This window comes from Ixodes scapularis, unplaced genomic scaffold (assembly GCF_016920785.2).
Source record: "Ixodes scapularis isolate PalLabHiFi unplaced genomic scaffold, ASM1692078v2 PGA_scaffold9__187_contigs__length_104089568, whole genome shotgun sequence".
Lineage (NCBI taxonomy): Eukaryota > Metazoa > Arthropoda > Arachnida > Ixodida > Ixodidae > Ixodes > Ixodes scapularis.
In genome coordinates this window covers 95,348,885-95,374,065 of record NW_024609884.1, presented here as the reverse complement: position 1 = coordinate 95,374,065, position 25,181 = coordinate 95,348,885, and the positions used below count along the sequence as shown (strand labels likewise).

The 25,181-nt window shown below is 45.9% G+C and overlaps 1 protein-coding gene across 2 annotated transcripts in view; it reads left to right on the top strand.

Annotated features, from left to right (window-relative positions):
- The window catches only part of LOC8030905 (phosphoacetylglucosamine mutase), a 70,302-nt gene that overhangs the window by 9,297 nt on the left and 35,824 nt on the right, over positions 1-25,181 (top strand). For both annotated transcript variants that reach the window (XM_029985848.4, XM_040218255.2), the window contains 11 exons: positions 358-428; positions 511-640; positions 4,725-4,894; positions 5,575-5,699; positions 22,761-22,913; positions 22,978-23,020; positions 23,088-23,212; positions 23,281-23,394; positions 23,498-23,599; positions 23,674-23,729; positions 23,795-23,858. In XM_029985848.4, coding sequence (XP_029841708.1) covers positions 358-428; positions 511-640; positions 4,725-4,894; positions 5,575-5,699; positions 22,761-22,913; positions 22,978-23,020; positions 23,088-23,212; positions 23,281-23,394; positions 23,498-23,599; positions 23,674-23,729; positions 23,795-23,858 — 1,153 coding nt within the window. The remainder of the gene's footprint in view (positions 1-357; positions 429-510; positions 641-4,724; positions 4,895-5,574; positions 5,700-22,760; positions 22,914-22,977; positions 23,021-23,087; positions 23,213-23,280; positions 23,395-23,497; positions 23,600-23,673; positions 23,730-23,794; positions 23,859-25,181) is intronic.

The window sequence follows — 25,181 nt, the reverse complement described above, 5'->3', positions numbered from 1 at the left end:
GAACAGGTCGGAGCTCACGGCGAAGGACACCGAGTGTTCCGACCCGCAGCCATTGGGGTAGGGAGACCACAGGAATCCGCACAACCTTTTCATCATGCGGCCATTGCCACTCCACCTTCCCCCAGCCTGGTGTAGAAGGGGATGCCCTCATTAACTTTGGGCAGTCCACAAGGGTGCACTGTGACATTGATAATTGAGAATCGCGGCTGTATAGGATAATCAATAAGCAGTGAATCCAGCATTCTAGAAGTTCAAGGAACATCTGTTGAAACTATGTATGCCTTGTCATTTTCATTGCCAAAAATTTGAGTTTTTCTCGTGAAACGTTGCTTACTCTAGACTGCGAAATCTTTTCAGAGGCGAAATCTTGGGCTCATGCATGTTCCGTATGGGCATCTTGGCTGCCTTGCGGTCGAAATACAAGAAAGGTATGTCACTTTCAAGCTACGAGTAGATACTGCATTCTGGAATGCGGCTGATCTTCTCTTCCAATGCTTTTTTCTGGAGTAGCCACAGTTGGGGTCATGATAACCGCATCGCACAATCCAGAGGACGACAATGGCATCAAGCTCATTGACCCTATGGGTGAAATGATGGAGACGGACTGGGAAATTTTGGCTACAGAACTGGCCAACACTGCGTGAGTGACTGTTCGGTTCTCTGTTTGGATTGTTGGATATTTTCTGGTCGTAGGGTTCTCCAGCCTTTTCATCTGGAACGAGGAACCCTCCCCTCTTGGTAGTTCAAAGGGGCTCTGCTAACAATAGCATGCTAGGCGTGTGACTCGTAGTTGGGCATCATGCATGGCTCGGACAGGCTCAATGAGTGCTTGAAAACACTTAGGGTAGGGACAAGTACGAGAAACTCCAAAGTGTTCCTTAGCCTGGCTGGTAGTGTAATCATGCAGTGCACTCAAGCCTGTTGTTCCCTGTGTTGACACTGAAACACTTGTTTCAATGTGAACTCTACATTTATATACAGGGTGTTTCTTGAAACACGGGTCAGACCGTCCTTGCAAAACGTATGTATTGCACTGAAAAAAGGGCCAGACCGTCCCTGGCCGTATAACTCACCTCCACAAGCGGCATAAGTGTAACTTTCACGGCTTTTTTTAAACAAATCTGTTAAGCTTCATAAAAACACCCTGTATATATACCAGCCGTGCCATGGCACGGCGGCAGCGCTTTTCCTGCACTTTCAGCAGAGCTGTATATGTAGAGTGCTCAATCAATAGTTACAGCAAGGGAAGGTTTTTTTTCTTACCCTGTCTGGGCTGTTAATGAGCACGCATAGGTAAAAGAACACTTGATGCTGTCAACGTATGATCGTCCTAGTGGGAAGCACTTTTTTAAGGTGAGGATTCACCCATAACCTAAGAGCATCTTCTAATGACCTAGACCACATGATTAAACTGTCTTTGCATTCGAGAAAGTATGCGTCCGAGGCTCTGGGAAATAGCCGAGGTGCTGCAGGGAAGGGCATCACCAGGTGGGCTCGGGCAAGCTCAAGAAATGATAGCTACAGCTTTTCAGACAATACAAAATATGCTAAATTTAAATGGCAAGAAAGGCTACAAATTGCAGTGCTCTAAATAAATAAAAAATAACTCAAGTTCAACCACATAGCTTCAACCGTCATGGCATGCCTGCCATTTGGTGAAGCAGTTTCTGGATGTTGTAAAACACAGGTAAATGTAGCAGGTACTGCAGGTGACATTTATTTTGTGCTCATCTGCGCACTCCTTGTAACCCATCTTGGAGTTGCACCGCTTCTCCATACCATTTTCGGGGGAGGGGCCTGGACTTTCACGCAAGGCCAGCAAAGAACATGTGAACATTTCAAAGCTGAAATCAAAACAGGTCTTACCTATGCTCAGTTGTGATTGTTCCGTGCTTATTTGACGAATCATCGCTGACGGAACTAAAATCGGATAATCTGACGTCATCTTACAAGTCACTCGTGCTCGTATCGTCTCAACAAATTTGACTGCAGAGACCCTCGCCAGATTTGAAACGCTTCCGATAAGGCACGCGAAGAAGACGCCTTGTTTGCAGTGCAGAGCACTCTTCCTTGGCTGTGTGTTTGGTATTGATAAATTACCGGCTCGTGGGAAAAAAAAGAACTATGCAGAAGCTGAAACTAGAGTGTCTATTCTAACCACAAAATGCTGTAACTTGTCCAGAATTGCATCGGAGGCTTTGTAACGGTGCTTGCAAATCATCGATCACGGCTGATCGATTTTGATGGGCGCGGTACAGAAAGAGTTAAAAGAGCTTACTAAAACCAGCTGATTCGCTCCTTTTGAACTACCGAGTGCAATGAACAGAAAAAATAATTTGTGTGAGACCGTATTTTATTTTAAAATCTGCAAATCACAAAAAAATGCCATTTTCAAAGGAATAATACATCTTTTTTTTAAATTTCCGTAAATATAATAGTTATACTTTCTTTTGAATATTAGTTAGTTGCACTCTACACATCCTAAGGAATATGCTTGCCAAGTTTGGTTGTGATAGGACAATATTAAGAACAAAAAGTCTTGTGCACAAACTGTGAAGATGCCCCAAAGTTACAAAACGAGAAGAACGTGTTCGAAGAGTATCATAGATGTGGAGCGACACTCTTTCGCAATAGAAAAACAAGATTTTTTTTTTATAAATTTTTTTGTGAGAAATTGAAGCTAGTGAAGATTGCAAAGAAGTGGAGACGGCTAGACCTACCTTTCAAAATAAATGTGATGGCGGGTGACACACAAATTGAAGATCTGCACAAAGAAAACTGGCTCAAATGTGTACGGTACCTTTCTGGGTGGCTGGTATTTTTTTAACTCTGTTTTTGACTAATTTCACAATCATAACCGGTCCTTATTATGTTTACACATAACATATGAAGATTAAAAGATAATAAAAACACCAAAAATCCCGAAATCACATTTTTTAATAATATTGCCCTTTTTCAACCCGCTCTCCCCTTAACTTTTTCCGTACAATAGGAAAAGGGGTGACTTTTGAGTGAACTAAACATTTTTTTATTTTAAGGACTACTCAGCATATAGCCAATATGATACATCAAAATATAGCCAATAAACTTGTTCATAAAAAAAGAAAAAAGAAGTTTTAATGCCTGAAAAATGTTTGTCAAATTTTGATGCTGAACTTGTAATTTGAGCAAAAATGCAAACAAAAGGTTCAAACATGTGCAGCTATATTAAATCATCCTAGAATTTTTAATAATCCTAAATATTCAAAGTGTCCTCATACACACCACTATCACTTCTGCAAGTTAGAGAACTCATACTTTGATGGTCCTTCTGCAAGTCTCTGGTGTCGCGCCAATCAGAGACGCTGTTGCATGCGTGTGGGTGCATGTCCTTGAGAAAAAGTTTTGTTTTCGCCCAAAACCTTGGTTTGTCATAGCTCTGCTCTAACTTCTCATCTGCTGGTATGCGGCACTGATAAGATGTTTGCCCTGCCTAAGGGGTACCTAGGAAGCTAGGATGACACTTTCCGATCAACGCCTGTCGATATTCTGCGCCTCAAAGTTGAAACGTCGCTGTAGGAGCTCAAATCAAATGATCCAACATGATCCAAGTCCTCAGTGCTGCTGTAACCCCCCAAAAAAACAAGCAGTGACAGCAGGTAAACTGTTCGGTTGAGGCTTTCTTTGTAGTGGTTCCCAATGTCAGCGGGACACCATGTTTGACAAGTGCCACCTTCACGCAGTGATTTATTTCTGAGAGCTCACCGGCTTGGGAAAGTGCAAAACAGAATTGAAACCAAAGCTATAGTTTTTCGGCTATCCATGAGATGGCACGTGTTTCTGGGTGCGAAATTTGAATTTTGGCGGCCTGTGAAAACGATTGATCACGGGTGATTGATGGCCAATGGGCGTGGTACGGAAAGAGTTACTATGAAGTTAAAGGAGCTGTGCAACAATTTCAGTGCTTTGCTTAAATAATTTGGAAGTTGGTGTCTCGACCTTTCTGAAGTAAAGAACCAAAAACCGCATTTGCCTGCATGTCCTAGTTTTTAAAAATTGACGAAGATTGAGGTTTTCGACACCTCTTAACTCCTTCACCATCTTCTGAATCACGCGCGCTGTGACGTCACTGGGGGGCGTGCAAGGTTCCGGTGAAGCTCTCTCACAGAGCCATCAGTGAGCAGCTTGCGCAGTGCTATCGAAATGACGAAAGAAGAAAAGTCTCGTCTGGCTCTGCTTCCGTCCCCCTCCGGCTTCTAGCGGCTGTTCGCGGTAGCATATAGAGCTGACGGTTTTGTTGACCTCGGATAGATGGCGCCACTAAAACTGTATAATAAAAGTTTTGTCGATGATGCCAGGTTTTTGACACATTTATATTTATGTTGGAACAACAAGATTTATAGAAAAATTATTTTTCATTGAGCAGGTATTTGCACAACTTTCTATCTCTTTACAAGTCCCCCACTGACGTCATGCCGCATGGTTCTCATGGCCGCCGCTCACTGCTGCAGATCGGGAAATATTTTAACTTTTGTCTCGTGATTACTCGGCGGAATCGCAACATTTCAAAGGAAGGAGAAGCATTTTCTGTCCTGTGTGAGAAGATAAACAATGTCAAAAGTAAAAGATCCAAATTCTTTCAACATTAAAATTGTTCCACAGCTCCTTTAAGGTCAGTTCTTTTATTCACTGCTGGGACTCGGTTTGGACTGCCTGCCTGAGCCTGGTTGCTTGTGATTTGACAGGGATGGCTCGTTGAGGTCGGTCCTCGATCGGATAGTGGCTGCCACTGACACGGAACTGTCTGAGCCATCTACAGTGCTCCTTGCGCACGACACCCGGTCCAGCAGTCCGCACCTGGCACAAGCTGTTGCCGATGGGGTCAAGTCCGTCGATGGCACTGTCAAGAACTTGGGTACGTATGTTGCAGAATTTTTCCCTGCTGACAAAAGCAGACATGCTTGCTGACAAGATGATCGTGTGTTCTACTTCTGGGGCCCAAGTTTTTCTTTCTTTTCATGTGCAACGAGGCATTTCTCACAAACATTTGTGTGTGCACGAAGCATTCAGGGGTGTCGTTAGACGGATGTGGTAATTGATATTGATAATTACTTTTACTCGGGAGATGCTATGCCTTCCTTTGGGGCGCAAAACTTGGGATTCTTTTGGTGTCTGTGGCAGAGCAGGATGTAAATTCCACATTTTCGTGCCAGGTAGAGGCCAAAGTTCAGTTAGGACAAACATGAAACGTGAATGAGCCGTGTTCTTGTGCTTCTCGTTCATCTTGCCTGAATTTGTTTAAGTTGTTTTCCAAAGATTCTCCTGGCCAAAATGGCTTTGTAGTGCAGCTATTGTTGGCAAAATATCTATAGTCCGTTGCAGCCTGAGAACGAAGGGCGAGGGAAAGGAAGGCCGGGGAGGAGGAAGCAGATGGAACGCTGGAGAAGAGGGGGGAACCTCCTTCTCTCTTTAGAATTCCGTCTGCTTCCTCCTCCCCGGCCTTCCTTTCTCTCGCCCTACCTTCTTGAGTTGCAACGGACTATAGGTTTCTTGCTTCCATGCTTTCTTGAACTACCTAGTGTTCTGTTATTCCAGGCTGCCTTACAACACCACAGCTCCATTACATTGTCCGGTGTACCAATGACCCGCATTACGGAGAACCAACTGAAGATGGCTACTTCAAAAAACTCACGAAGGCATTTACCCAGATTCGAGCTAACGTAAGTTTTGTTGAGGATTGAGCGGGGGAATGATTTTGGTGCTCTCTAGGGAGTTGCGGGATTGCAGCGAAGCTCTAGCCCAATGATCAATGTTTATTGTTTAGATGAGCAGGTAAAGGGCAGAAAAAGCTTCCTTCTCTGCTTCAGCACAACTTGCAAAGAAGTAGAGACGATGCGATAGCAAGTGACATTGTACATAAAAAAGAGCATTTTTCAATCCCTTCTTCGTGCTTTTAGAGAATGAGGCTGTTTCTGCGGTGCTTCGCCGCAGACTACGTTGAAGTGGCGTCTCGACATTTCTTCTATAAATATCATAATTCTGCCGATTTCATTGAGACTTTTTCCCTCACTTATCCCTTGGTTGTAGCAGAACAAGCCCAGCTTGCTTCTCTGTCCCTAGCTAAACGCTGTTATCTTGCAAAGACAACCTTTTTCTTTCGAGGCATTTGTGAAGACGACAGTTCCAGCAAGCATACATATTCTATCGTAGGATGAATGACCGGTACTGGCTGTATCCTTATAACCGGTAGCTTGTGCCACCTAGCCTACAAGCCCCCCTCCTTTATATTTTGCTATAAATCACATCTCTCGTTAAATCATCCACCCCCTCAATTTTGCGTATTATCACGCTTCTCTAGAATTGCTCGATGAATCTGCTAACCTATTCTTTGTGACTGCAATCCTTTGCTCCTGAAATCTCCCATCGTCGCCAGCCAACACTCCCGCCAAATCAGTGAGCTCTTTAGGGAGAGCAGGACAAAGCCCCGTGCACTTGAAAACACATGATCTAGCTGCAGTGGTTCTCAACCACGAATGTTTCGGAGACCCGTTCTGGATCAGCAGAAGTGATGGGACATCCACAAGGGGTGGGGGTTGAACTTTGAAGAAACTTTGAAAGAGAGAATAATCAGCCATAGTCATTTGGCACACATGGTTTGGTCTATTTAGTTTTATGGGATAGCCAGGATTATTGCTTGGCTTCACTGACATTTGAGGACTTCGGGAACCCTAAGAAGACCTTCAGGGACCTCCAAGGGGTCCACAGGCCCCGATTAGAGAAGCACTCCGCTAGCGTCTCACTTTTACCATGGCATGTCTATCTGTTCAAAATTTAGCCCTATATATCTTTGTCCTTAACACTCCCATTCTCACCTCAAACAGTAAAGAGATACCCCATGAATTATCAAACACATGTTCCTTTCCTATGGGCTCTTTTTGTGACTTGTGCATTGCTAAAGCTCATTTGTCTTTTATTCCTCCCTCCCACATTTTATTTTCTGCTTTTGCTCTCTTTTCTACTGAACTAGTCTGCTCAGCCCCAGCATTGGTACGTAGGTATTTAAATGTCAGCTTTCAAGTTTGGTTTGTTCATTTTTGTGTTTAAAACTTTCAGATAGAATTGCTTGCATTCTTTCGGTGCCTACCGGATATCCTTAATTTATTTTAACCTTTGTTCAAATTTCAGTTTGATAATTGCCCCTCTGCTCTAAAGTATGATAAGGCCATGCCCCCTTCTAGCCTCTCATTTAGTGCATTCCCATGTGCTGCCCGTTCCATTCTGTCCACGGTCCTTCGTCAAATTTCCAATCCTGATTGAACCTCTTTCCTCATGCACTCCATTGCCGAAAGAGGCCCCATTACTCTTTTCCATATTCCCCGGACTACTTCCTGTCTGTTAACTTAGTTTTATATTAGCTGAAGTTATTTTCCCTTTTCTAAATATAATCTATTTCGTTCACTCATTGAGTCACATTTCCGAAAATTTGCATTTTTCTACACGGTCTATTACTTGCTATTTGCTTGCTATTTGGAAGTTGTTGTTTCTTGTGTTCCGTCCCTTTGTTCCTTCCTCGTATTCAGTACCGTTAACAACAGGCTTGTCTTTTAGATACGTACGGGCCTATTACAACGTCTGGTATTTTCAGGGGTTCCCTCTTTTCGTCGTTAAACACCATTATTCCAGACTTGTCACTATAGTAACACTCAGGCCCAAAATTACCCCTTCCTTTCCACAAATCTCAATTACAGTGATGGATGGGGCTGCACCATTTGTGCCATATTGTGCCATGTACACAAGTCTGCTACATCTTGAACCAAAATGTAATTTTTGCTTCGGATTGCGCCACACCTGCGCCGAGATGAACTTAGACGATGCAAAAAGTATAAATATTTCCTTGCTCGACCCTAATATCGAAAGAAGTTGAAGCGAAGGAAAATTGTCCACAATGTGTTTTTGCAGTATCTCTACTCATTGTGTACTTTGTTTCACCTTAAGTCAGGGCACAGTTGAAGGTTCAAACACATACAACCATGAACAGACATACTGGAAGTGCAAGTCATGGGGCATTCGCTGCGCTCGATTAGTTTAGCCCGGGGGTCCCCACCCCGTGGGCGATATTGGGCCTGCGGAGGCCTTCCGACTAGCCCGTGGCTGGCCGCCATCCTTGCAGTGTCCAACACCTCTTAGAAGCTAAGGCCGTAGCGCTCTTTCGTGATGTCGCAAAGGAAGGACATAGGGGGCACGCGTCAAAGTGCCGAAGCAAAGTGTAACAGCGCTCTTTTAGTCACACTAGTGTGTCTTATGAGCTAAAATGTAAGCTGCACATAGTAACGGGGCTAGAAAACGTTTTATTGCACAAACAAAATATTACGCAGCTAAATAATTGGTAGGAAACGGCACGGGGTATACGTATAAGACGTCTACAAAAATATGTGATTTTTTCAAGTCGAAAACATTGAGCCAAGCAGTTATTGCTGTAGGGATGCATATTTCATGCAGAATTACTTCCACAGAATGGCGAGACATGCAGTGATTGGACGCAGTAAAACGGATGACAGTAAAAATTAGGTGGACGTAGTCAACGCAGTCACGGCTAGACAAGTGTCACTTACAATAGACCCTTTCCGAAATTCAGTGCCATCTGGTGGTTTGTAAAGCAGTTTAGGTTTTGCCATATCAATGGCGGAAATGAACTTGTATCGGCACCGTCCCTTTCGCAAGTCAACGGCACGCGAGGAATTGTTCGGAGTGAGTTCTTTCTCAATCATTTTCAGTTCGATGGGGACCAAGAACTTGCATTCAGAATTAAGCTCCAACCCACTCAGATGCCTCGAGAAAATTCTATACACCAGTGTGCTTTAAAGCCGATTGTATGCCGCCCACAGATTGACTGAATCTGAGTTATTAGAAATAAACGCTTATGTAGCTCTTGTGTTCCATTCCTACGTCGCGTCGTACTGACCGCCCGAATACAGGCCTCGCAAGATCCGCTTAGGATCATCTTCAACGCCTTCCTTTATCAATCACTAGAAGACCGCCATTGGTATGGCACAGATGCTGTTCCACAGATGATGATAGTGATCAAAGTGGCCAGACTGAATTTCGGAAAGGGTCTATTGTGTAAGCAATGTTAATGTATGCAGTCACTGAATTCTTTCATTATACTCTGGCCACATGGCAAAATGAATGTAATTTTGATCAAATGACATCATGGGGTCGGCAAATCAGCTCGTAACGCTCGTATAGTCACTCAGGATTCCAAGCTGATTCAATCCCATAATATCATTTAATGAAAAGATATTAACTTTTCTGTGTACATTTACAGTCAACTACTAATCCACTTCTCCCTATGGGCTTAAGGTGCCTTAGAACAAAATATAATTGATTTTTTTATTCAATCATACTATTACCTTAATTACCTTACCTTAGGATTGTTGTATTAATGCAACGCGTTAAAGGCAATAAAATAACATGAGTATTGATAAACACCATAAGCGCAAACAACAAACTTTCAATTATCGCACATAAACTTGTTATTCACCTTCCAATGAAAACTTGAATGTTACCACACGTATTTACAAATGTTGACGCAATTGCACTTGGATAATGAAGAAGAACGAGATTCCATTTGATCGCGAGATTAAAGCAACCGACTGCAACACTCTACTCGCATCCTACATGACCAACAAGGCCCGTACATAAGTTGTTTCTCACCTGTCTATCATATTGCCTTGCGCGCAGCTAGCCAAGTAGGCAGCGTGCGCGTGGCCTAACGGGTATTGTGCCTGCCTCCCACGCGAAAAGCCAGGGTTCAATCCCTGCCGACTTTAGAATGGAGATCTTTCAAGCCTGCCAAGACGACCCGACGTCCGGACACCTTGGTTACAGCCGTACGCTGGCCCGAATTCGTGAAAGGTATTACTGGCCCAAGCTGCCAAAGACCGTTCACCTCTACACATGATCGTGCCACGAGTGTCAGCGATGCGAGAATACGCCGACGAAGCCGGCAGGTCTCCTGCTGCCGATTGCTCCCCCAACCGCACCGTTCCAGCAGATCGGAAGGATCTACTCGGTCCTTTCCCACCATCGTCGCAAGGAAACAGGTGGAGAATTGTCGCCACAGATTATCTCACGCGATACGCCGAAACGAAAGCCCTTCCTTAGGGACTGCTGTGGAATTCGCCAAGCTTTAGGGGCGAAGCTCCTTAGGGTTTAGCCCCGTCCATCCGGCCGGTGTCTGTGCTCACATAAAAAGAAAAAATGTTTGCGCAGTCAACAGGATTCGAACCTGTGCGGGGAGACCCCAATAGATTTCTAATCCATCGCCTTAACCACTCGGCCACGACTGCGGGACGAGTAGGTGGCTCTGAGATGTGGTAGTAACTCAAGAGCTGGGGATGTCATGGATGAAACGTTGCATGTAGCCGCTCAATGTCTATACAGGAGAGGGCGCTGCGGTCAAGTGTGTATATAATCGCGTTAAACTTTGCATGCATTGGCTCAACGTTTATAGACGAGAGGGCACTGTGGTCAAATGCTCAACAATGCTCAACAAAACCATCGACGACATGATCTCCATGTACGTCGACGTGGAGCACAAGACATGGGACGAGGTGTTGCCATACGTTACATTTGCCTACAACACGGCCGTGTAACAGACCACCGGGGTGACACCCTTTCAACTGGTTCATGGTCACAAAGTAGCGACAATGCTGGACGCAATGTTACCCCACGAACCGGCTGTTGACGGAAGCGACGACGCCCAGGTGGTTGCTCAACGAGCTGAAGAATTTCGTCAGCTCACCTGACTCCGAATTGAAGATCAACAACGTGTCGACGCCACCCGGTACAACCTTCGTCGTCGGGACATCCACTTCCAGCCTGGAGACCGGGTATAGGTCTGGACACCGATTCGCCGCCGTGGTCTCAGCGAGAAACTCCTGAAACGTTATTTCGGACCCTACAAGGTACTTCGTCGACTTGGAGATTGGAACTACCACATGATGCCCGACGAGACAAGGACATCATCACGCCGCCCACCACGACCTGAGGTCGTCCACGCCGTGCGCCTAAAGCCATACTACGCTCGATAGGACTGCGGACCTTATGTGTTCTAAATGAAACTATTTATTTTGCTGTCCTTTTATTTGCTTTGTTTTGTTTTGTGTTGCATCAGGACGATGCACTTTTTAAAGGGGGAGTAATGCCGCGCGCGCAGCTGGCCGAGTAGGCAGCGCGCACGTAGCCTAACGGGTATTGTGCCTGCCTCCCACGCGAAAAGCCAGGGTTCGATTCCTGGGATCGACGCATCTTTTGTCATTCTTGCAATTTAGTTGTTTGGTAAATTCGAGAATCCTGGTGCTTGTTCGAGGTCTGAGTGTTCTACGCGTCGAACATTCTACGCCGATTATTCCAGAAGCCCACGCGTGTACATAAGTGGCTTTGCGTGGCGAGCCAAAGTCAGTTTCGCCCCAGCGTTCGACTCTGCTGTCACGCCGACTTCTATGCCCGCGACGCTCTGCTTTCATCTGTTCCCTTTTTATTTTTGGGCACAAGTTCACCCCATTAAACGTTTCGTTTTTTTTTCAGTTATTATCGCCTTATCAATTGTCATTCGTGACAATATTTATACGTCCCGCAATATCCGTCACGAAAACATTTTAACACTAACTCCTAGAAGTCTTTCTCACTGTCGAGGGAGAGAGGTCTGTCCATAATGGACCAGTGTCATCGTTAACTAGTTGCCACACGTGTCACTCACACCGTAGCAGGACTTGCTCCGCGAATCCTCGTAAAGGCCGTATCAAGAGAACAGAAAAGAACCACACGAGAGCGGTGGCACAAGCGTGGGACGAAAGGCTTATCGTCGTCGACCCATCTCTTGCTCGTATGCGCTCCCTGAGGCGGTGACTGGATTCTTTTCGGTTTCCTTCTCTTCTGAAATCGGCGTTCCTTTTCAGACAGTCAGCAGCTCACACACTACACAAATTTACCAGAATCGGAGCACATATGCGGGAAGAAAATGTCGCCGCCAGAGTCGGTTCATTCGAAAAGTGTGGGGAGCTGCGGGACTGCACCGTGGTCCCATAATTGCGGGATAATTATAAATATAAATTTGGTACTTTGAACCTCGGTAATGCGTTGGATATTACGTTTATATTATATAATAAATTATATGAGGCTGTGCATTTAAAACATACATTAATGCTGCATAAATGCGCACGAACAAACCACGTGACCTGAGTGACCAGACGACGCGGGCGTGGTAAAGAGGACCAGAGTGGGCGTCTTTTCTCGACGTGGCCTCTCTTCCCCGGCCACTGTGACGTAACGACTCTGAGTGCTATGGCCTTAGCTTCTAGGAGGTGGTGAGTGACGCCTGCCTCACGGCCCGCTTGCAGCAGGTCCGCTGCAAAAATATGTGCACGTGAAAGAAACGACGCCGCGATGTGCACAAAACGCATTGTATTTGTTCCAATTCGTATCCTAGCTACTGATAGTTCCGCAGCATATTTATTGCGCATTGTCCTCATGCGTATCACCCCCCGCAGGGGGCGCCTGCACCTTAGGTGCTAGGTGCTTGGTGAGTAGCGTCACCACGGACCCCAGCCACATTGGCGACACCACAGACCCTGAGTAAAAAGTGGCTAAGACCCACCCACGTCTGGCTGTGCGTGGCGAGCCCGTGTCTGGGGAAAAGGGCATCCTGGTGGTTGAGCTGAACCCGGGGTAGGTTTGGACCCTTCGAGGCCCCCCGGGTGAGGCAACACACCACTTTGGCCCCCGCTTCTCGTAGACGGGTGTCCTGGCTTGGCCCGACCAGGATGATGCAGTCAGTCGCCATTTCTCCTACTATCCCCTCTCTTCTTTCTCTTTCCTCTTCTCTCGCCTTTTTCCATTTCAACTTCTTTGGCGGCAAGGGCTAACCTTGGGTGGCGACAGACCTCCTGTCTAGCACCACACTGGGTTATAGTGCCTGGGCAGCGCTGATAGTGTAATGTCGTCAGCCAAGCCATTCTTGCTATGGCGCATTACCTATCCCCGTGTTGGGCTCCGTGGTGGGTGGCGCACCCGGGGCACCGAAGATCCTCCCATTATTATGGGTTCCAAACGAAACTTTCCTGATCGGCCTCTGAAAAGAGGCCGCACCGAAGCTCTACTCCCTGAAAAAACACTATCGACGCCTGAAAAATTTTCAAAATTCCTCGTAATGCATTCAGAGACCGAAAAACCTCTTGCCAGACTATCCCCATTCCTCGTCGCGAAGGTGATAGAGGGAGTGGTTGGAAAAGACTTTCATGCCAAGAAAATGTCATCTGGCAACCTCCTCATCCAGATTAACACTAAGCGACAAAGTGACGCCCTCTTAGCGCTAAACTCTATCTCAGACTATAGGGTCACTGTCACAGCACACCGCACCCTTAACACTGTTCAAGGTGTCATCTCTGAGGATGACCTCCTTGATACACCGGAGAGTGAAGTCGTTGAGGGGCTGGCCACGCAGGGAGTGACGGCTGCACGGCGGATCACCCTGCGTCGGGACGGCGTAGAATTGAAAACAAAACATATTGTTTTAACTTTCGAATCGACCTCTCTTCCCGAAGTTGTTAGAGCCGGCTACCTCCAGTGCCGCGTCCGCCCATATGTGCCGAATCCGCTGCGCTGCTTTAAGTGTCAGCGGTTTGGGCATGGGTCGCGGAGCTGCCGGGGGACCAACAAGTGTGCCATGTGCTCTAGTAAAGAGCACATTGCTGAAGCATGTGAGAGCGAACCTCTGTGTTCAAACTGTGCAGGCCACCACCCTGCCTATTCCAGATCCTGCCCTGTCTGGAAACAAGAAAAAGAAATTCTTGCACTAAAAATTAAAGAAAATATAAGCTACATTGATGCAAAGAAGCGCTTTGCGTTTGTCTCTAAAGGGTCTTATGCCCAGGCCGTGCACAGGGGTCCGGCACGGTCAATGGTGTCAACGGGAACGCAGACGTCTTCGGACGACTCGCGTCTCCTGTTAGGTCCCCCTTCCTCGGGAGCAGTGCCAGTTTCACTGCCTCCAAACCGCAAGGTGGATGCTTCCTCATCAGCGTCCACCTCGGGAGCGGTGCCCATGGCACCACCTCCAAACCGCAAGGTGGATGCTGCTGCGTCAGCATCCACCTCGGGGCAGGGTATGACCTCCCCTGCCCCACCTGCTGCTTCGGTCCCTCGGGGCCGGGGCCTCCAATCCCGGACCTCTACTCCTCAGAGGAAGCCTGGGGAGCCCCCCAAGCAGTCGACCTCTACAGGTCAACCTGAAGCCATTGCCTCCCCAACAGAGGAGCCAATGGATGAGAGTGGACCCAGATCTGACGAGGACTCCCTCCTCTCGGGATCCGAGTCTTCCTCTTGCGCTCCCAGTGGTCCCACTGGGAAACAGAAGGAAGCTACGAAAAAGAAGAATGCCCCGCGTATTAAGATTGATTTTAAGACCTGATGATCCCTTTTGATCAGCATGTTCTTGTCTTTTTTTCTCTTTTCGCGTTTTTTAACTTTTTAATATTTGCTCTACTGTTTTTTAAATAATGAGTTTTATGCAGTGGAACTGCAGAGGTCTTTTTAGTAATTTGGACGATGTGAGGTTCTTGTTACACAAACATGAACCTTCCGTATTCTGTCTGCAGGAAACATATCTGAAGCCATCTAATATAAATTTTCTTAAATCGTATCAGATATATAGGAGGGATCGTGTGACGACCTCTGGCGCTTCTGGGGGAGTTGCAATTATTGTAGACAGTAGTTTACCTGCCTGCGAAGTCTCCCTTAACACTTCTCTGGAGGCCGTCGCAGTAAGGTTGCTACGAGATCGCCTCATTACCATCTGCTCCATTTACATCCCTCCTTCATCATCCTTGTAACTTTCCCAGCTTGAAGCCTTAGCTGACCAACTGCCTGAACCTTTTATTTTAATGGGTGATTTTAATGCACATAACCCGCTCTGGGGTGGTGATCGGACTGACACCCGGGGTTCTGTTGTGGCACGGTTTTTGTCTCTTAGAGAAGTGTGTGTTTTAAATACCGGAGCACCAACATATTTCAGTTCTCATAACTGCTCTTTCTCTTGTCTTGACCTCACTATTTGTTCATCTGCGATTTTTACCGACTTTACCTGGAACGTATTAGATAACCCTTATGGGAGCGACCACTTCCCAGTGTACCTTACTCCGCTTGAAGTTCTACCTAGGCTTCCTTGTTGTCCTCCTCGTTGGAAGATCTCTTCAGCAGATTGGGAGCTTTTTAAGTCAAGCTTTCCTTCCTCCTTGGATCTTTCACAAGTGGTCTCTGTGGACGATGGAAATGCACTAATAACAACAGCAATCCTTGAAGCAGCCCGTTTGTCCATCCCACAGACATCCGGCAACCTGCCGAGACGCCCGAAGCCATGGTGGGATGATGAGTGCAGAGAATCCCGAAAGCGACAAAACTGTTCTTGGGGAAGGTTTAGAAGGTATCCGACCTCCAGAAACCTCCTAAACAGTTGCGGGCAAAAGCCCGCTATATCAGAAAACAGGCCAAAAAGAGATCCTTTTGCTCGTATGCATCCTCCATCAATAGTTACACACCAGCCAAGATTGTCTGGGACAGAGTGGGAAGAATGGAGGGCGACTACCGTTCTTTCTCAATCCCCTTGCTTTTAGCTGAGAATGGGGAAGCTTATTCATCGTTATATGAACAAGCCAATACACTGGGTAAGCACTTTGCACAAGTCTCCAGTTCCGAAAATTACACTGCAGAGTTTCAACGGTTTAAGTCGAAATGTGAGAGAACTCCAATTCGTATGTCAAATGATTGTACTGAAGAATATAACCGTCCCTTTTCTCTTGTCGAGCTTCGTCGAGCCCTTGCTGCTGCAAAACCCACATCCCCTGGACCTGATTCAATTCACCCCACTATGCTTTCCCACCTACCTGACACATTTCTTGTCACTCTCCTTCAGTTTTTTAACATAATCTGGGCGAAAGGGAAATTTCCCAGCTCCTGGAAACAGGCTGTGGTCGTTCCCATTTTAAAACAAGGAAAGGACAGAAGCAAAGCCACGAGCTACAGGCCAATTGCCCTCACTAGCTGTCTGGGAAAGACGTTTGAACGGCTGGTCAACAGTAGACTCGTCTACGTGCTAGAACGTAAGAAACTTCTAAGTAATTTCCAATGTGGTTTCCGCACTTCCAGGTCTACTGTTGACCATCTGGTGCGCCTCGAAACGACCGTCCGGGATGCTTTTGTAAATAGGCAGTTTTGTCTTTCGGTGTTTTTTGACCTTGACAAGGCCTACGACACCGCCTGGCGCTACGGCATACTTCAGGACCTCATCTCGATGGGCATAAAAGGGAGAATGTTTAACTGCATTTCCGACTTTCTGCAGGATCGTGGCTTTCAGGTACGCCTGGGGGCTACGGTCTCTGACCCTTTCCCCCAGGAGAATGGCGTACCGCGGGGCTGTGTCTTGAGCGTCACTTTGTTTATTATAAAAATGAATTCTCTGTCTCAGGTGATTCCGCCCATGGTCTCCCATTCTCTTTACGTTGATGATGTCCAAGTTTGCTTTTCTTCGTGTAATTCAGCTATCTGTGAGCGCCAAGTTCAACTGACGGTGAACAAGATGAGTAGGTGGGCTGATCAGAACGGTTTTCGGTTTTCCGCCGAGAAAACCGTGGCAGTCTGTTTTTCTCGAAGGCGGGGAGTATTTTCTGTTCCATCGCTGTCCATCAAAGGTGCGCCCATTCCTGTTAGGTCAGAACATAAGTTCCTCGTTTTAGTATTTGGCAGCAAGCTAACCTTTGGCACACATGTGAAGGCTCTAAGAATTAAATGTCAGCGGAAATTAAACATTCTTAAAGTCCTGGCACACCGTTCTTGGGGTTCAGACCGTCTCTGCCTTTTACGACTTTATAGGGCATGTGTTCGTTCTGTGCTGGATTATGGCAGCATTGTCTACGGTTCTGCTAAGCCCTCTACGCTTAAGATGTTGGACCCGGTTCACAATCAGGGCATTCGACTAGCAATCGGGGCCTTTCGAACATCGCCAGTGCTTAGCTTGTATGCTGAGTCAAATGAGTGGTCGCTTGATAAACGGAGGTTTTACCTTAGCGCACAGTACTGTCTAAGACTGCAGACTCTCCCTCAACATCCAAATTTTTCTTTGACTAACAACATAAATTATGAACAGGCCTTTCAAAACAAGCCGTCTGTAACACGTCCCTTTGCGCTCCGCGTGAGGGATGCCGCAGAGAAGTACAGCTTTGATATATCCTCTCCTGTTATGGAAACTCCACAGAGATTTGCTCCTTGGGATGATATAGCCGTAACATGCAACCTCTCATTAACAAAGTACAACAAGAGAGTTGTCGACTTTAGTGTTATAAAAGAGGAATTCTTCGAGATAGCAAGCCGTTACGAGACCGGCAAGAGTTTCTTCACCGATGGGACGAAGGGCATTGATTATGTTGGATGTGCTGTGGTGGGGCAGTCCTTCCAGCGTGTTAGACGAATAAACCCCGAGGCCTCTGTTTTCACTGCTGAGCTTCTAGGGCTGATATTAGCTGTCGAACAAATAATTAAACGAAAGTTTAGGAAATCCATAGTATTTTCAGACTCGCTTAGTTGCCTCCTTGCACTTGACTCAGCAACATCCTGGAACCACCCCCTCATTTCTCTACTCCGTGGTAAAATAATAAAGGCCCGCAAGCAAAATATTGATATTCAGTTCTGCTGGGTACCCAGTCATATAGGAATACACGGCAATGAGGAGGCTGACCGAGCTGCAAGTACATGTATAAACAGGTCCATTGAAACCCACGCCATTCCAGCGACTGACTATAGAACTACTCTGCGAAAGAAAATAAAACGTTCCTGGCAAGTGGAGTGGAGCTGCGACTGTTGCAATAAGCTCCATAGTATTAAGCCTACTTTGAGTGAATGGCGCAGTGCCAGACATCGGGAAAGGTTTTACGAAGTTATTCTGTGCCGGCTGCGAATAGGACACACACGCCTAACCCACGGGTACCTCTTAAAAAGCGAAGACCCTCCAGTGTGCGATTACTGCTTTGAAACTTTAAGTGTACTCCACATCCTTCTAGTATGTCCGCAATTTCATAACGAACGCTGCACCTACTTCCCAATCTTTTTTAGAGAGCATATTCCGTTCCACCTGGCACTTTTGCTCGGAGACGAGCCTCTTGTCCCACATACACAAGTGTTCAACTTCTTAAAGAATATTGGTATTTTAAACCGCCTTTAGCAGATTTTAGTAAAGTGAAATTTCGCAATGTATAATTTAGCCGCCGAGTCTTGTGATATTTACTCACCATGTGTTTGGCGCACTATGGCCCGAGTTGCTGCTGTGCCAAAAAACCCCAAATTCATTCATTCATTCATGCGTATCACCACTCATAGTGCCCTGTTTCATGTCTGTGTAACTATGTTAAAATTAATTGCATTCCCATGTATATTCTGTGTCATAACTATGGCATATCGTCATAATCAGTTTTACCATTCTCACTAGTCTTGTGCCGTATATGAATAGTTCCTATGTGCTTTACTTCATTAGTTTTCTTGGTCACAATTAGTTTTCTTGGTCACAATTAGTGTATAACTAGCTAAATATTGATTGTAAAATAAAATAAATTATTCTTCCAGCTTGAATTCTTTTATTGTGAAAGCATTAACTGTCCCTGTCCCATAGAGTGGCTGCGTCTGTAACCGCGAAAAGAGTGCAAAATGCCGGCGGCATCTGTAACCGCGCAAACCATGCGCACAAAACATGGAAGAAATTCCCAGGAGCCGGCGGCGTCTGTTACCGCTGTAGTAACCACGCAAAACGTGAAAGAAATTGCCAGCAAAACGGCTCCTAGATAACCACTGGCTGGGACACGTCATAGTTCCAAGGATCGCCACCCTACAGAGAAGCCCTCTTCCTGGCGCTCCGGCCCGCACGCCAGGAAGGAGTGCGCTCGGCCGTCGCTCTCGTGTCAGTCGTCGCCAGGGGCTGCAGTTGCTTCTGCTCCTCTCAACGCCGAGGAACATGGTGGTGCCTAGGCATCTGTATCGTTGGGGGCCGCAACCCCGGCAGTAGTGAAACGTGGCCCCCGACGCCAGCACACCATAGACAAACTAATTGGGAGCGGTAGAACGACATTCATGCTTTCGCACTCACAACTCGTAAGAAGTGCTTAAGTGTCCTGGAATTTTTTTTGGTATGTTTAGTCGAACGTGAATTTCCTTTTTTAACTGCATATCTAGGTTTGTTTATTCAAATTTTTCTGATTTATATTCACTTGTTTATTTTCCACCCCTCGAGACTGCGAAAGGTCACAAATCCGGCCTCTTACCCTAAGAGTTTGGAGACCCCTGGTTTAGCCGATGAAATAACACATACAGAACGTGACGAATGCCTTGATGTCGGGCATTTGGTGCCATTTGATTGGTCCCATTGGCTCATAGCATCGGCAGCGCTTTGACCTAATGTGTAATGAAGTATAGAGATTACTCAATCAACGGCATTGAACTCGTCATCGTCTGAATTTGCAGACGATGTCATCAACGTCAGGAGCTAAAAGTTGCAAGAAAAATTTGCAAAATTGTGGGATGGCAGTTCCTGTAATAAGACAGAAGCATGGTCTTTTAGTCCTGATGAGACCAGTTGATTATTTCGTCTCTTCCATGTTTGCTTGCCGTGGCAGTATACCGTGGCACTTGCTCCACTTCACCGCCTCTCACCAGCACGTGCGTTGAGCTTCACAGTTTTACACCGGTGTTGGAGGAGCAACGGCTGACATACAGGAGCGCCTGCGTTAGCTAAAAAATTATGACTGCTATTATAGAGGTCGACCATCTTTGGTCTTGATCAAATCTCGACCTGGAATTTTCAAAAACTCTGCCAACAAAAAAAAAAAAAGGCGGAAAAAAAAAAGGTTTTTATTTTAATGCTAATTACGGTAGTAAGGGTAGTTTCCGTGCAGCATGCAGTCAATTGAAAGGGCAGCGAACTTTGACTCAACTCTGGTTCCAACGCTGCTAAAGCGCAGTGTCAGTTTTAAAATGTAGCTTTTCATAATATTTTTGGGTGTTTGTTTTTGCAGTTTAGGATATTATGACCTTGAGTTCTTGCGTTATTAATAGTTGGGGAAAGCATTCTCATTGATTGGCGTTTTAGTGCATATGATGGTCTTTGCCGGCATTTAAAGAAATTATCTTTACGGGCTGAATAAACAACCCCACGTAAAAGGGGCTGAAGAGAGGCTTTATTGCAACTGAAGTGTTGCGCCATGATTCATTTTTCAGCCATTTTTAATACCCATTTTAAAAGTAACTACTCTGACCTGAACATTATTTCTAAGAAGGCTGTGTGCTCTTTTTGCATCCTATTTATTCTTGTCACAACAGGTATATGTAATATGCTTCAGTATGGTAGATGAGCCCTTAATCGTTACTGAAGGTTGACTCTCATTTAGCAGTGCAATCATCATTTCAAGTGGCGTGCTAACAGATGTTGGCGTCTGCTCCAAAAGCATCAGTGGCTGCTCCAAACTCATATTTTGCCGGCTACAGAGCCTGCTACAAAAGATCAAATGTCGTCACTGCAGTTAGTTCCTGCAATGTATGGTGGATTTGCCATAAATACTCGACGACTCCTTTGGAAAGTCGGTTAGAAGGTGTGCAATCCCTGCACAATGGTGGACAGAAGAAACTTGCATTTGGTGGTGCCTTGGCTGCACAAGCCCTCATGCACCGGTAGCAAATGTCAGAGCTAGCGACTGGCGCCTCTGGCACGCTCGTCGGTGCCAGATGGCGAACACATTGTTATCACATTCAGTAACTAGCGCTTCACAAGCGTTGGTGCAGTGGTTGAGTGTGGGGCTTCCAATCTCGGCGGTCCTGGGTTCCACCCCCTCGGGTGGACCTTGAGAGTTTTGTTCTGTCTTAGTTTATCCACCTGCCACTCTCCTGTGCATGCACTTTAATTTCGCGTTACAGAGCAGAATTTTCTCGGGTCAGCTGCCAAAAGAAATGCGCCTTACCATGCTGTAGCGGGGAATGTCGGCTGCTTCCCTAAAGGTTTCTGCTTGCATAGTACTCTGTATGATAACCGTATGCATAACGTGCCGTGGGCGTTGTTGACACATCTTTGAGGTAAGTGTGTGGCACAGTGGATAGCTTTCTTAAATTGTTTACGACATCACTTCCTTTGCAGTCTAGCCTCACTCGTGTAATTATTACTTTGTGGTTCACATTAAGACCCCAGTTAGCAGTCATACCGCACTGGTCAAATATCTCATTTTAAGATTAGTCACTCTCATTGTCTAAATATCCAGACAGATTTATAATTCATTTGACGGTTTGTGCCGTTTTCCCCGTTGCAGTAGCGAACTTCATCGCTTAGAGCCGCCTATTTCTGTGATCACATTAGGCCACTGGAATTTTTTAAACATTTTTTGAGCATTCAAAGGATCGTTGTATAAAAGGGAGCAGCATTTCATCGATTTATTTTCAACTGCATACAAGATGTTCAGGACTGGACAGCAACAGGACAGAAACAGTCTCAGCCTCTTGGGATATCTTGACAATTGCTTCACTGGCCAGATGAAGCTTGCAGTCAAGTCCAGCAAGGATTTCCATCTTGCACGTCATTTCGGCACATGTCTCGCTTAATATTTTGAATGCACAACAGAGGCGAGCTGGATATCCCTCTGTCTTGCCTGCATGTAATAAATGTGAGTGCGTACACTACCGTAAAATGCCGGGGGAGCGCCCACCCCACTTTTACTGAAAACTGAATAGATGCAGACATGGGCATTTGTCCGGTCAAATCTGGTGGTTTACGTACAATTTGCAGAATTCCCAAGATTGGGAAATGGAAATAGTGGGCGCTTGCAGGGGGGGGGGGGGTAGGGTAGGGGGGTAGGGGGTAGGGGGGGGGGGAAACCAAGCGGGCGCTTCCGCAGTATTTTACGGTATGTAACACTGAGTGTTTAACACGCTTGTTGTGGCTCCACTACTGTTCGAGTGAATCTTTGTATGGTTGCGCTTTGCATCTGGCTCCCACCCTTTTTTTAACTGGGTTTTGAGAGCTTGCCGTTTAGTTCTTATCGGGATGTTAAATAAAATGTGAATGCAAACATTGCTTCCTTGATGTTTATTGACCGGTGCAAACAAACAACAAAGGTTCTGACACATCGAGCAAAACATTCTTGCATTGCTGCCTGTGCCACGGTTGTGCGAAATACTCTCATTTTCCGACAGCAAATGTTCTATCAAGCGTAAATTTTACGACGAGAGATTCAGCTTCTTCATCTATATAAAGCATGTGAAATAAATCATGCAACGCAACGGTGCCGCAGTTTGTAATGTTTAGCACAAGCAAGCAAAGGTTATATGCAGCCTGATAGCTGATATTGTACTTTGAGAAGTTTTTTTGCATTCCCCGCCACTTAAAATGTCCTGAAAACTGCAGTTTACTGCACAAGATTTGTTTTCAGAAAATGCATGTTGAACTGTGATGCCACCTGCAAGCGAAATAATATTTGCTCGACCGCCACTTTCAATTACTTTTCAGTCCGGACTCCGAAAAATTCCAAAACTCCAAAGTTCTATGTGTAAAGCGTCAAAATCGTGACTATTTGTCCCAGTTTGAATGACTGTGCATTTGTGAAACTTTAGTGTTTCATAGTGCTAGGTTCTGAGTGACGGCCAGGGTGCTTGCTCACCAAGAATAAGCATTCTTAATGCATGAGACTGCCCTTGCTTCCCAGGGGTCTGCAGTGCGGAACTATGTCCCCTTCATTCGCTTGGATGGGGCGAATGGTGTCGGAGCCGTGAAGATCAAGACTTTGCTTCCTCATCTGGGAGGCCTGCTGAAAATAGAGACCTTCAACGATGGAACACAGGGGAGGTTAAATCACATGGTACGATGGCTTTCACACCACGTCTCATGTCGCTCATTTGTAACACCTCTTTGTTTCTTTTTAGTGTGGTGCTGACTTCGTCAAGGTTTACCAGAAAGCACCAGAAGGTTGGCACCATTTGTCCCTTGACTCAAACTGTTTACTTAATGCCAAGTTTCTTCATTCTTTCCCCAGGTATTCCACTCGATGTCGGTGTCAGGTGCGTTTCCTTTGATGGTGACGCCGACAGAGTGATTTATTTTTACCATGACGAGAACCAAGGGTTTCACCTCTTGGATGGAGACAAGATCGCCACTTTGGTACGACGCCTGTTCGGTTTGGGTAACCCTGGGCAGAGTGCGACAGCTACATTTACTCTCGACTACAGGTGGCAAGCTATTTAAAGGAACTTATTGATGCTGCCAAGATATCCCTAGACATGGCCATTGTTCAGACAGCCTATGCCAATGGCAACTCTACAAGCTACATCACTAACGTGCTGGTGAGTTTGCAGATGCACTCAACTACCTCAAATCTGCCGATTGATACGCTTCACCCTGTGATGCTTGGCAACTAAGCGGTGTCCCTGTTTTTTGACATGGAAGAAAGTGCCCGTCAAGTGTGTCCCAACTGGTGTGAAGCACCTGCATCGTGAGGCCCAAAAGGCAGACATTGGCATCTACTTTGAAGCTAATGGCCATGGAACTGTAAGTGCTGCACTCATTGTCCTTCAGCCTACCCACTGCACTGGCTGCAAGCTAGCGCTTTTCCTCTGGTTTAGGTACTCTTCAGCGGTAAAGCGCAGGGCGTCATACAAGCTGTTGCTAACGACGACAGGTGAGTCCTTTCTGAAAGCAGGTGGGGATTGCTGGCTACATGGTACTTTGGGCCGTTCCTTCCAGCCAGTATCCAGAACAACAGCAGGCGGCGAGGAAGCTACTCCACACGATGGACTTGATTAATCAGGTAGCCTCAGATTTTCATTGCAGCGTTTCATTGCTGCTCTTTGGAGCAAGGAGCCAGTGACTGTTGACCACCGCAATATCCCCAGAGATAGTCTACCTGAAATCGAAAGCAAATCGGGGGAAAATAAGAAATACACCAATTTTCCGTGTGCCATAAAAAAAAAAAAATACGTTGAAAAAATGCTGGTTTTAGATTTTGTGACCTGCGAAACTTGTAATCACAGGGAGGGACATGAACCAGACACAACTGTCCTTCCCAGTCAGCAATGTTTGTGGGGGGAATGAAGTTGCTTTTTCAATTACTCCAAGTGCAACAGGGCCTTAATGGTACTTGCCAGTTGGTGTGTCTGTTTTCCCAGCTGTTACATTCATGGAGACCAGTCCTGTTTTAAATCTCATAGGGCTAATGTACTTTTTTTCCCATTTGTTGCATTGCAACTGCCAAAATGCCAGTGTCGGCAAGCGTCGTGTGCTGCAGTGGCTTAGCATGGTTGCTTGTGGTGTACTGCATGGTAGAGATCTTACTGCACGAGGTGTAAAGCTCCTTTAGTGGGGCCAGCGCGCATTGCTCTGCATCGTCCAAGGAAGCTAACAGAAATCTCTACCTTTGGAAGGGTGCTGCTGTAAGCGGAGTCTCGATAAAGCCCCTTGGTACAGTTCATGCTTTTTATTTCATACAAGCGCCGATGGTCGGTGTACAGCATGGCCCCTGCAGCCTTTTCTTGCAGAGGTTCTACCTCGGCAAAAGCAGGCAACCTTTACAAGTCAAAAACAACGCACAAATTTTCGGTGTTTGTTAATCAGTGCACAAAATTTATCATTCCTACTACCGTAGAATACCGCGCATCCGTCCATTCCACATTAAGCGCCCATTACCAAATTTGTAAGATTTGAGAAAATACATACAGTACATTTATATGGAAAATTGATGACCGGACAAGCGCCCATCCCCCATTTTTTTGCCATTATCTCCAAAGTTTCAGTGGCCCGGTATTTTATGGTAATTAAACATTGGATGGACGCAAAACCAGTAAAAGAGAAGATGATTTGACGTTTAGACACAGCTCATGGTCTGCTGCCACCATCTGTCAGCTGTTGCACCTATCGGACGTGTTTCATCTGCTCACGGTCATTGTATGTAGGAAAAGAACATCCTTATTTACTTACTTTTTACTCGAGTAACTTCATTCTTTGAAATTTTGATACAGAAAATGCACCACTTACAGGCACCCCTTATCAAATGTACCACAGTACTTTAAGACAGAGTTCTTCCCACAGTACACCCACGGGTTTTCCGAGGTTCCACATTTTCTTCGATCGTCCC